At 41.1% G+C, this 12537-nt stretch overlaps 1 protein-coding gene across 1 annotated transcript; it reads left to right on the top strand.

The window, feature by feature from the left end:
- Positions 1-514: 514 nt before the first annotated feature.
- Positions 515-12537, top strand: EMC7 (ER membrane protein complex subunit 7). Its single transcript, XM_077818925.1, has 5 exons — positions 515-828; positions 1872-1991; positions 6444-6582; positions 9284-9364; positions 12083-12537. The coding sequence occupies exons 1-5, from the start codon at positions 593-595 to the stop codon at positions 12233-12235; spliced, it is 729 nt and encodes a 242-aa protein (XP_077675051.1). The 5' UTR covers positions 515-592; the 3' UTR covers positions 12236-12537.

Here is a 12537-nt window from a genome sequence, read left to right on the forward strand (position 1 = left end):
TGTAAACACTGTCAAGGGTTGGGGCGCAGACCTGAGGGCGGGGGAGGTACACGTGGGATGTGAAAAATTGAATAGTATTGCGAGGTTCAGCCACTAGGTGGCGCTGTGCGCGACGTACCCTGTTTGAACCACCCTCAGCATGCCTGGCCGAGCTTTAAAAGGGCCTGATGACGACATATCTGGGGTCATAACCACGCTCTGCGACTATCCATGTCCGGTACAGGAGCCGCACCAACCACATACCCACCTCATGCCAGCAAAGTAACATCAACACTTCCGCCTCGGTAACCCTCACGGCCAATCGTTTCACCCCTCCAGAGACGCTCCTCCGCCACGTGACTCGCACGATGGCTTCGTTCCCAGCGGCGTTCCTCTGGCGCATGCGCTGTAAGTTTCAGTCTCTGTCAGCCGGTTAATCGGCTAGCCTTTTTTCTGCGCATGCTCTGAGCGGCCGCCCTCTTTCCCCCTCCGCACTCTATTGCGCATGCGTTGAACTCCATCGCCCTGTTTGGTGCATGCGCTGAGGGAGGCTGCCCGTGCGCTCCACCTTGCTCTAGCTCCGCCTTCGTTACTACCGGGAGCGGCGGCTGTGATGGCGGCCTGGCCGGGTCCGCTCCATTCGGTGCTGCTGTTGCTGGTGGCGTCGGTGCTGCCCGGCGGCTCGTGGGGCTCAGAGGCGGCCGGGGCGGGGGAGTCCCCGGGCGGGCCGGGCCCCGGGGAGCGGTTTAAAATCGAGGGCCGGGCGGTGGTGCCCGGGGTGAAGCCGCAGGACTGGATCGCGGCGGCCCGGGTGCTGGTGGACGGGGAGGAGCACGTCGGCTTCCTCAAGTGAGCGGCGGAGGGGCTCGGGAAGAGGCCGGGCCGGGGGTGGGCAGTCGCCGCTTGCCGGGGTCAGCAGGGCCGTTAGTCCCCGCCGGGCGGATCGCCCCTCCCGGGGTCTCTGCTGCCCACTCCCTAGACTGGCAGCGGGTGACTGACGGGAGCCCTTCGCGGCGAGGGGGCGATCTGGGGAGCGGGGGCTGGGCTGACGCTCGCCCGGCTCCTGCCGCAAACGCCCTTCCCCGTCACGGGCCGCCTTACACCTCCGCACGCCTTACACTTGGCCGGCCTCCGGGGGCTGAGCGCGCCCTGCCGAGCCGCCCTGCTGTCACGCCCCGCTGGGCCTGTTGATGCTTTGGCGGCCTGGCCGCGGCTGTGCCCCTCGCTCCTACTTGCTCCCTGGGTTGATGGTGTAGGGTTCGTTATGATCGGTGGGTGGCTGGCGTTCTTAACCCCCTTCCCTTACTTATGGCAGGAAAAACCCACAGAATTATGGGCAGAGCCAGACCACATTTCTCACTTGCCCAGCCTTCCCAGTGGCCCACGAGGTTAGGCAGCTTGTGCAGGCAAAGGGAGCTGCCTTCCACAGATGTTGTAACATAGGAATCAAAAACAGTGTAGTACAAGTAGTTCAGTCACCGTTGCAAAGCTTCCACCAATTTATTTCTGGGAACCTGATTGTGATGTCATCAGTGATTCCCTCATAGCTTTTTTTTTTTTGTAAACTCTGATAGTATCTATTGAAATGTATAGGCTACTCTTTAATGTCCCTGAATGACAATGATCAGGTGACATCACATGCTCAGTGGTTTGAGCATTGGCCTGCTAAACCTGGGTTTGTGAGTTCAATCCCTGAGGGGGCCGTTTAGGGATCTGGGGCAAAAATTGGCGATTGGTCCTGCTTTGAGCAGGGGGTTGGATTAGATGACCTCCTGAGGTCCCTTCCAACCCTGATATTCTATGATTCTATGTATAAATCATCTTAAAAAACTGTCAGTTCTAATAGTCTCTTGTATGTTGAAGCGTGATGAATCTTTATTTTATTTCCTCAGGACAGATGGAAGTTTTGTGGTTCATGATATACCTTCTGGATCTTACGTAGTAGAAGTTATATCCCCAGCTTATAGGTTTGAACCAGTTCGAGTGGACATAACTTCAAAAGGCAAAATGAGGTGAGCCCTTCAGATTATTTCTGCATTGATCCATTGAAACAAATTGAATCTGCCTGGTAGTGCAGTATTAGTGTTGCTTGAACTCACTGTACTTCGGACAGGGTTGGTACTTTCATTTTAGACCTTAAGTTTCAATTGTTTATATCTTTTTTTTCAAAAAAAGAAAAGGAGTATTTGTGGCACCTTAGAGACTAACCAATTTATTTGAGCATAAGCTTTCGTGAGCTACAGCTCACTTCATCGGATGCATACTGTGGAAACTGCAGAAGACATTATATACACAGAGACCATGGAACAATACCTCCTCCCACCCCACTCTTCTGCTGGTAATAGCTTATCTAAAGTGATCACTCTCCTTACAATGTGTATGATAATCAAGTTGGGCCATTTCCAGCACAAATCCAGGTTTTCTCACCCTCCGCCCCCTGCCTGCCCCCCTCCCCCAAACTCACTCTCCTGCTGGTAATAGCTTATCCAAAGTGACCACTCTCCTTACAATGTGTATGATAATCAAGGTGGGCCATTTCCAGCATAAATCCAAGTTTAACCAGAACGTCTGGGGGAGGGGGTTAGGAAAATACAAGGGGAAATAGGCTACCTTGCAGAATGACTTAGCCACTCCCAGTCTCTATTTAAGCCTAAATTAATAGTATCCAATTTGCAAATGAATTCCAATTCAGCAGTTTCTCGCTGGAGTCTGGATTTGAAGTTTTTTTGTTTTAAGATAGCAACCTTCATGTCTGTAATTGCATGACCAGAGAGATTGAAGAGTTCTCTGACTGATTTATGAATGTTATAATTCTTGACATCTGATTTGTGTTCATTTATTCTTTTACGTAGAGATTGTCCAGTTTGACCAATGTACATGGCAGAGGGGCATTGCTGGCACATGATGGCATATATCACATTGGTGGATGTGCAGGTGAACGAGCCTCTGATAGTGTGGCTGATGTTATTAGGCCCTATGATGGTGTCCCCTGAATAGATATGTGGGCACAGTTGGCAACGGGCTTTGTTGCAAGGATAGGTTCCTGGGTTAGTGGTTCTGTTGTGTGGTATGTGATTGTTGGTGAGTATTCACTTCAGGTTGGGGGGCTGTCTGTAGGCAAGGACTGGCCTGTCTCCCAAGATTTGTGAGAGTGTTGGGTCATCCTTCAGGATAGGTTGTAGATCCTTAATAATGTGTTGGAGGGGTTTTAGCTGGGGGCTGAAGGTGACGGCTAGTGGCGTTCTGTTATTTTCTTTGTTAGGCCTGTCCTGTAGTAGGTGACTTCTGGGAACTCTTCTGGCTCTATCAATCTGTTTCTTCACTTCCGCAGGTGGGTATTGTAGTTGTAAGAATGCTTGATAGAGCTCTTGTAGGTGTTTGTCTCTGTCTGAGGGGTTGGAGCAAATGCGGTTGTATCGCAGAGCTTGGCTGTAGACGATGGATCGTGTGGTGTGGTCAGGGTGAAAGCTGGAGGCATGTAGGTAGGAATAGCGGTCAGTAGGTTTCCGGTATAGGGTGATGTTTATGTGACCATTGTTTATTAGCACTGTAGTGTCCAGAAAGTGGATCTCTTGTGTGGACTGGACCAGGCTAAGGTTGATGGTGGGATGGTAACATTTTTACGGCTGAATTAGAACAACGCTTCCTCAGCTCTCGTCCTCTAACGCCCCTACTCTACTTGCGCTATATTGATGATATCTTCATCATCTGGACCCATGGAAAAGAAGCCCTTGAGGAATTCCACCATGATTTCAACAATTTCCATCCCACCATCAACCTCAGCCCGTTGCCAACTGTGCCCACATATCTATTCAGGGGACACCATCACAGGGCCTAATAACATCAGCCACACTATCAGAGGCTCGTTCACCTGCACATCCACCAATGTGATATATGCCATCATGTGCCAGCAATGCCCCTCTGCGGAGGGAGATAAAACCTGGATTTGTGCTGGAAATGGCCCAACTTGATTATCATACACATTGTAAGGAGAGTGTTCACTTTAGATAAGCTATTACCAGCAGGAGAGTGGGGTGGAAGGAGGTATTGTTTCATGGTCTCTGTGTATATAATGTCTTCTGCAGTTTCCACAGTATGCATCCGATGAAGTGAGCTGTAGCTCACGAAAGCTTATGCTCAAATAAATTGGTTAGTCTCTAAGGTGCCACAAGTACTCCTTTTCTTTTTGCGAAGACAGACTAACATGGCTGTTACTCTGAAACCTTTTTTCAAAAGTTATTTATAGATGGAAATTTAGTTTCAAAAGTTTAGCTTTTATTTTGATTTTTTTTCTCCCTATTCTCGCTACTTTAATATGAGTGAATGGAAAAGATTTGGAAGAGTTTTGATTCCTTTCATCACTTCAATAATTTATTGGGTTGATAGCAGGCAATGTGAAATAAAATCTGCCCCTAAAATCTCTACCTCCTTTCTTTTTTGAGAGGCTTCCAGTGGTCTCCTGAGATTCTTTTCTTTCCATTTTTAGTATGTATCCCCTTTCTGTCTTGCTTGGTTACTTTCTGTCTGAGTCAGGAAGACGGTCTCCATCTCTCTGTCCCTGGAATCTCTCTGTGCTGTTTTGTTCATTCTCCTTCAGTTAGTCTAAAGTAGTTATTTGAAGAACGCACATCCTTATTCCAGGAGTGGAGCAGGTTGCTGTGTTAGTATGGAGAATGAAGGACCATACGTGTTCCTAAATTCTGAAGTGCTCTTATTAGACCATGGCACAGATCCCTGTACTGTTTGTCTATGCTTTCCTCATCCGCAGCAACTTTAGCTGCGTCCTTTGTTTGTGTTCGTTACAGTAGGGCGTCTTAGTGCACACTAAGGCTTTGTCTACGCTGGCAAGTGAAAGACAAAACTTTTATCATTCAGAGGTGTTGGAGAAAACAGCCTCCCGAAAGACAAAAATTTTGTCCACGACAAGTGCTGGTGTGAACGGCGCTTTGTTGGCAGGAGAGCTTGCGCCTGCCAACAAACAGCAGCTTCACTGCTCACCTTTTGGCAGCACGGCTGTACCGGCACAGCCATGTCGCTGAAATCTGCGTAGTGTAGACATAACCTAATACACAACTCTACATTATTGTACACTATTCAGCGCACAGTACAAAGGAATAGCTGTCCTGTCCAATAAGAGGGATTTATTTGAACTAGTAAGGTGAAATAAAAATGGTTAAATTTTACTTTTTCTTTAATTTCTATACGTATGTAGCAACTTTAACTTGACACGTTAAGTGATCATACAATGGCAAATCCTGTTATAACTGATAAGCACAAGAGGCGGAATAAAGGTGCCTATGGGAACTGTAATACTTACTTTTCTGGTTCTGAAAAATTAACATTTCAAATTGAATATTGCATTAACCGAGTCTTTGCATATAATATATCATAATGTTGTCTGTCTTATTTGAAAGCTTAAACCTACAAGCTCATTAGATGTCTCATCCTATTAACAACCATGACATACTTTAAATTTTTAAAAGTAAAATATTTTTAAAAAGGAATCCTAGGTTGAGGTGCGACTGATTGTTTGTCAGACGTAATTAGAATCTTTGGTACTCAGAGAGAGGCTTGGGTGCAAGTGGCTCTTTTAACGTGCCTCCTGTAGCTCTTTGCATTATATGATATAAATATAAATATTTCCCCTATCATACTGTTTCATTTACTGTAGTACTATACATTTATATTTAAACAATGAATTCACTCTACTGTGTCTCTTTTGGGTAATGTTGATTGCTAATTTGGCTCTTGAACTTTTGAGGTCTGAGTATCACTGAATTAGATTGTTCCAGTATTTGTTCCTGTCGAATGCCAGACTTGAAAATGAGCTTTGGTGAATGTAATGCACTTGTTTTCCGGCATGGGGGGGTTAAGCAGACACTTCAGAAATTGTTAACATTATAATCCATATTTAACCGGACTATGATACTCAGTACCCAGAAGAAAGTGTTCTCCCAGTTATACTTAACAAAGCAAGTTTACCAGTTAGCTGGTTACTGAGATCTCCATAACTGTATTGAAGAAGACCTTGGAGTCACAGCTGAATTTTTTTCTAAAGCTTTAATCAAATTGTCTCATGGTAAAGTTAGCTGACTAATCTTTTCTGACCAGCATTAATAAATTAACACAAATAGTTCTTCATCAACCACTTCCCAACAAATGGCTCTACTGTATCTGATCTTCTGTTTTGTTTTCTTACCTGTCCACTTTAAATTTATACATTCTACCATAATTGATAGTCTGGAAAAATATTAAGAGGGGATATTATTAGTGGATGGGATGATGGGTACTGCTTAAAGAGTAACATTTGGACAAATGTTTTCTATGGTTCACACTTCCATGTAGCAGCTTGTTAAGTTTGTAGTCTTGTAACAAGCTTTGACCAGAGGGAATATTATAAAGGACTAGTCAAGTTAGAGGAAAGGGTTTTAAAAATGCTTTAAAAATACTTATTTTTTCACTAGAGCAAGATATGTGAATTACATCAAAACGTCAGAAGTAGTCAGGCTGCCATACCCGCTTCAGATGAAATCTTCTGGACCCCCTTCTTACTTCATAAAGAGAGAGTCTTGGGGATGGACAGACTTTCTAATGAACCCTATGGTATGTATAGATGCAGCACACAAATCTATTTGCTGCTGATTTGAGATTTTTACCTTAAAGCTTTTTAATAGCGGATTTAGGGTAGCATCCATCCATAGCAGTTAGAACGCCAAGCAAAGAAAAAAATTAATTCTTGGTACTTGTGAAAATAGAGAAAATACACAATCAGTTTGGAAATCTCAGTAAAATAAACTTGTTTTTCATATATATTGTCCATAATAAGAGGCATTACTAGAGATGAATGGTTACACCAGCTGAAGAGCGATTGCAGGTTTATGGTAGTTGAAAAATGCTTATTACTGATAATTGGATGAACCCAGTGGGGTGGTTGCAACATTGACTTAAAGGGTCACACTCTCAGCCAGCAGCAAGATTCTTTCGCTGCTTTTTTCATTAATAAGAGCAGGCATTGCAGCATTAAGCATAATGGTAATTGCAAATAACCAATACAGATTATGAGTTTTCACAGTAAAAATATTAATCTCCTGTTGGATCAAGCTATCTGCTGTTTTCCCAGTTCAAATCATGAAAGCGTTATTTCTTTATTTTACACTTTTTAAATTAGAATATAAGTGAGCATATTAAAATCTAACATGCAGAGAACAAAACCACAATCTAGGGGGAAATCACAGGCAAATACATGAAAATATGATGCATCCTAAACATCCTGAAGCATTCATTTTTGTATTAAAATATGTTAAAGGAATGCTATGGCTCTCTAGGTACTAAGCTTTACTTTGTCTTGGACAATGTTATAGTTGTAAATGTGATTGTTTAAAAAACAAGGCTATCAAATTAAAATAGTCTTCAAATCAGAAGAACCAAAATGCACACTACTCCTTTTAATGTCAGTCCCAAATATAAACAAAGCTGTGTATGTGCACTATACTTAGGTTCTATGTTAATAGAGCTTTAAAAGAGTTAAGACTTGGAACAGTCTAAGATGGGGAAACACTAAAGCGCAAGCTGTGGATCTGCATCCATTGCAAAGCACATGTAACTGCAATATAAAATTTTGTAGAACTAATTTGGTGAGTAAATAGTGCCTTGTTCTGAAGGTCATGAACAAAAATATTAACAAACTAACTGTTTATGCTCAGATGAATTAGGACCAGTCTACAGTAGAAGTTTAACTGTGTCTGGCTCAATTAAGGGCACCTCTGTCCAATGATAGTTAAACTTCTACTGTAGACTGGTCCTAATACGTCTGAGCATGCACAGTTATTGTATGTTAATGTTTTTGTTTAAGACTTTCAGTACAAGTTTCAAAACAAGACACTATATATGTATAGTGTGTGTATGTATGTATAAATCAATCTTTAGGGTATTTTGTTATATCCTGGGTTAATCATGGATAGTGTATCAGGAAAATGGACAAATCCCAACCAAAATCCTTCTAGATATTTTTAATGTCCCAGAGAGTTCCCATGCTTTAGCAGAATAGGAGGGTATTCAGAGAAATAAAAGACACACCCCATCACACACATGTTCCTGCTTTTCCTCTTCAAGGGATGTTGACTAGATTTAAAATTGAGCTAAGTAGTACTGTCTTGATTACTTTTAGGCCTGCAGATCTTTTCATAGGCAGAGTTCTTACTGAATTATGACAAACAGAACCGGGCAAAAGATGTGCTTCCAGTGTTTCAGGAATCCACTTCTCTCTTAAAATCAGTCTCTAAAGAATCTGAGAGCTCAACCACTTTGATATAGTTGGCATGCACTCTAACCTTGCTCTCTAAATTTTATTTAAATTCTTTGCAGTCCTGCTGAGAATCCTTAGTTATGTATCTCTCTAGTGACCTATAATGTGGCAGTGTACGTATCAGTACATCCGATTCTGTGACTATCCTAAAACACTGAAATAACTTTTCAGGAAAATGAAGTCTTCTATTTGCTACAGAACTGCTGATGGGAATGAGCTGAGATTCCCTGAAACTCCATTTGGTTGGGTTGATCTACCATGGAACAGGTCACAGATCCTAATGACACCTTTTCTAGGAGGTGATGTGTTCTAAAAATTGACATGTTTCTCTCCTACTTGTTTGTCTTACCTTTTTACAGTCTCTCTACTACAGTCCGTTTATTATGCAACTTTTCACCTATGTTAAAAACTTCATACCAAATGTGCACACATCCCAAAAACGGTGTAAGTAGGATCCGAGTTGACATACATCCATCTCTTGGGCTTCCTTTTCAAGTGTATCTGAAAGATTAATCTGATAGAATTTTGGGGAAAAAACTATAATTTCATTTGTTTTTTCCCTTTCAATAAATGACAGGGGTTTTTTTGTAGCCTCCTCTTCTCCACACACCCATCCCACTGGAACTCCCCTGTGATCAGTTGCCTTTAAAATTCATGATGGTTTTGTTGCCCTCCACACTCCTAGAGTGCATTGCTTTATTGTAGCAATCAGGGTTGAAGGCTTTAACAATATTCCATTTGAAACATTCCATTCTCTGCCAATGAATCACCAAATTCAGAATTTAAACTGAAGTCTCCTACTTGGCATCTTATAGAACGACTAGGTTACTGAGCCAAATCTTCAGTAGTTTCAGAATATGGATTTCCAGCTAAGATTGAATTTTCCCTCTCAGGTGTTCAATGTCAGATGTCTTCCTGCTTACTGAAGTCTTTCTTAAAATACTTCAAACAATGACTCAAACTAAGGAAATGTTCTTTGAATTTCTCTCTTCTGTTTAGGTTATGATGATGGTTCTTCCATTACTGATATTTGTATTGCTGCCTAAAGTTGTCAACACCAGTGATCCTGACATGAGACGAGTAAGTATGCTCAGTACGAGTGGATATCAAAAACATGAGTGGATTTCAAATTTGCAGCAAACAATGGTGATGAGATATTAAATTACAAAAAACAAACACAGTACAAACTGAAAGTTGCCTTATGGGACGCACTAATAGACAGCTGTATTCATTCAGTGAAAACTGAGGCCATGTCTACACTTATGGGAGATCAATGTGGCTGCGATCAATTTAGCAGGTCTAGTGAAGACCTGCAAAATCAATCGTAGAGCACTCCCCGGTTGAATAAGGTAAGTTGACGGGAGAGCATCTCCCATTGACGTAGCGTGGTGTAGACACCGTAGTAAGTCGACCAAAGCTACGTTGACTCCAGCTACGTTATTCATGTAGCTGGAGTAGCGTAACATAGGTCAACTTACCCCAGTAGTTTAGACAAGGCCTGAGTTGCAAATACCGTTATTCAGTTCTAGTATCAGTTCTATAAGCCTGCACTTGGGTCAGAACACAGAGTTTAATTTAATTATGCATAGCTATGAATTGTATTATGGTCTGATATTTTCCAGACCTTCTGCAAAAATCAATTAATGCCCAAATCTCTCTCCACCTAGTTCTCTTGTAAATCTTCTAATTTTTATTCTTCACTGTTAAAATCAAGCATTGAAGACCCAACAGGGCTTGCTTTTGTATACTATTTATAGACTCCTCTGGGTGTGTTGTGGGGCATAAGACTTCGTGTTCTCTTCCCCTCCTGTGCCACCACAAAAAATGTATGGTTTACTGGTGTCTATTCCTGGTGTCAGAGGTGTTTTGATATGGAACCTTAATGTAGCCACTTATTTTTAAATGATCCTAATTTATTGTCCTTTTACCATGCAAAATGCCAAATAGCGGAAAGCTAGGACAAAATGGAGATTCAAGGTGTTTACGAAATCTTTTCTACTATCTAGAAATGTTCATTGTCTGTCTTTGGGTGGCTGCTTCTTTTGGGATTCAGTTGGTTCCAACTCCTCTTTCTCAGAAACCACTGTCTTCAGTAGTACTTTGCAGGTGTCCAGACCTCTTTAAAGTGATATCTATTAAAAGCAAAAATCAGAAGAAGGTGTGTAATGCCTCTGGTTTAACTTTGATAGAAGCTAAAACTTGAAAGTAGACCAACTACCTATGAAATGCTGTTGAAGTAGGTTAAATCGTAGAGACTGTTTTAGAAAAAAGCCAAAACAGCGCAAAAAAAAAAAAAAAAAAAAAAAACCTGTTGTTCTTTATGAAGTGCATGCACTCATCCACTGCTGAGGGCAGACAAGCTGCCCTCATCTTTTAGTTTTTATTAATTGCGTAATTTGGCTTTGTAATAAAAAATTCAAAGTTGAAAGTCTCAGTGACTATCAAGATTCTATCTTGGAGGAATGGGAAAGTGTTAAAATCTAAGAGCTAGAATAAAATGGAAAATGACATTGCCTTAGTGGCTACGTATTAAACCCTGCAGTATAAACCTAAAACTCATTCACTTATGAAAAAGGAGCTTTTACTACACTCTTCAACTGCTTGTTTTTTTTCTTTGGGTGATCAGCATATTGATATCTAATATATAAAGCTAAGGTAATAGTTGTGCTCTTGTAGAAGTATTTAAATATAGGAATAATATCAACAGGCTACCCAGCTAACTTTTGGCTTGTTCTTACTTGAAAAATACTTGAAATTATAAAACAATTCTGAATGTTTGTATTGCCTTTCTGTCCCTCATGTTAAGGGCTGGTATAATAAAAATATAACTAAAAAGTTACAGCATTTTGGAAAAGTAATTGAACTTTTATTAATAAAATACTTTATTTCCTTTTGTAAAAGAAGATAACTTGTTTATTTTTCAAAATGAAAGAATATTTATGCTAAATTGTCTAAAGCTAGGTTAAGCATGGATGGATAGATGTCCTCACATTTAAGATCCTTTTCTGCACATGGAAAAGGAAGATATTAAGGCAGTGGATCAGAGCTGTAAACTAGCTATTCAGTAATTGATAGCTATGTAAGAAATTCTAAAAATTTCTGCTAGATGTGCAATAAATACTAGCAAAAAGAAAAGGAGTACTTGTGGCACCTTAGAGACTAACCAATTTATTTTAGCATGAGCTTTCGTCATCAGATATCTGATGAAGTGAGCTGTAGCTCACGAAAGCTCATGCTAAAATAAATTGGTTAGTCTCTAAGGTGCCACAAGTACTCCTTTTCTTTTTGCGAATACAGACTAACACGGCTGTTACTCTGAAACCAATAAATACTAGGTTTTCAAACCTTTGGGCCAAATCTGCAAAACTTAAAAATATGTAAAGTCCAGAAGAGGACATTGATCTTAAAATCTAAAGATCTTAAATCTTAAGACAAGTCTAAATAGTATTGTGCAGAGGATCAGTGTATCTTAGCTACAGTTAGCTTTGAAAAATTGATAGTTTTTATATAACAAGTATCTGCCCTGTAAGACTACTTGAGACATGGTTGCCTGGGCTATACTGAGTGCTTTTATTTGTTTTTGTTTGTTTGTTTTAAGTTTCTTTGTGTAGTTTGGGGTTTGGCTGCGGTTGCACAAATACATTATCTTTATAGTGATGTGCTCACTAGAGAACCAGTGCATAGCAACATGATCGAGGAAATTGCAAAGCTACTTAATGTGCCAGTTCAACTGATGTTACAGAAACAGCCTTAAATAGTCAATAGTTTACACTTAGATTGTCTGATTTTTGTGTGCAGGAAATGGAGCAGTCAATGAATATGCTAAATTCCAACCACGAACTGCCCGATGTCTCTGAGTTCATGACAAGACTTTTCTCTTCAAAATCTTCCAGCAAGTCTGGCAGTGGGAGCAGTAAAGCAGGGAAAAGTGGTGCTGGAAAAAGGAGGTAGTTGTTGCTTCCTCCTGCGCCTGAGTTTGCACAGCTGTTTTTGTGTGGTATCATCTGTGTGGGTCTTGGAAGTTCAAAACACCAATACTGTAAACTTGATCCAACATGAAAATTGATCTGCTACAACTGTTGTATGTGATGTAGCTTTTTAGCCTATTTAAGCTGTTTTGTACTTGGCAGTAAGCAGAGGAGGACGTGGCTTAAATCTTGTATGTGTATAAGGTCAATATTGATGATACTAAATTAACTATATTGCTCTGTAGAAAATGACATTAAAATAATTAAATTATATGATGTGCTATA

This window comes from Eretmochelys imbricata, chromosome 6 (genome assembly GCF_965152235.1).
Source record: "Eretmochelys imbricata isolate rEreImb1 chromosome 6, rEreImb1.hap1, whole genome shotgun sequence".
Lineage (NCBI taxonomy): Eukaryota > Metazoa > Chordata > Testudines > Cheloniidae > Eretmochelys > Eretmochelys imbricata.

Excerpts from the sequence above, each read along its gene's own strand:
- EMC7 (XM_077818925.1), top strand. The coding sequence starts at position 593 with ATGGCGGCCTGGCCGGGTCCGCTCCATTCGGTGCTGCTGTTGCTGGTG. Across the intron at positions 1,992-6,443 it reads ACTTCAAAAGGCAAAATGAG|AGCAAGATATGTGAATTACA; the intron begins GTGAGCCCTTCA and ends TTTTTTCACTAG. Across the intron at positions 9,365-12,082 it reads GTGATCCTGACATGAGACGA|GAAATGGAGCAGTCAATGAA; the intron begins GTAAGTATGCTC and ends TTTTGTGTGCAG.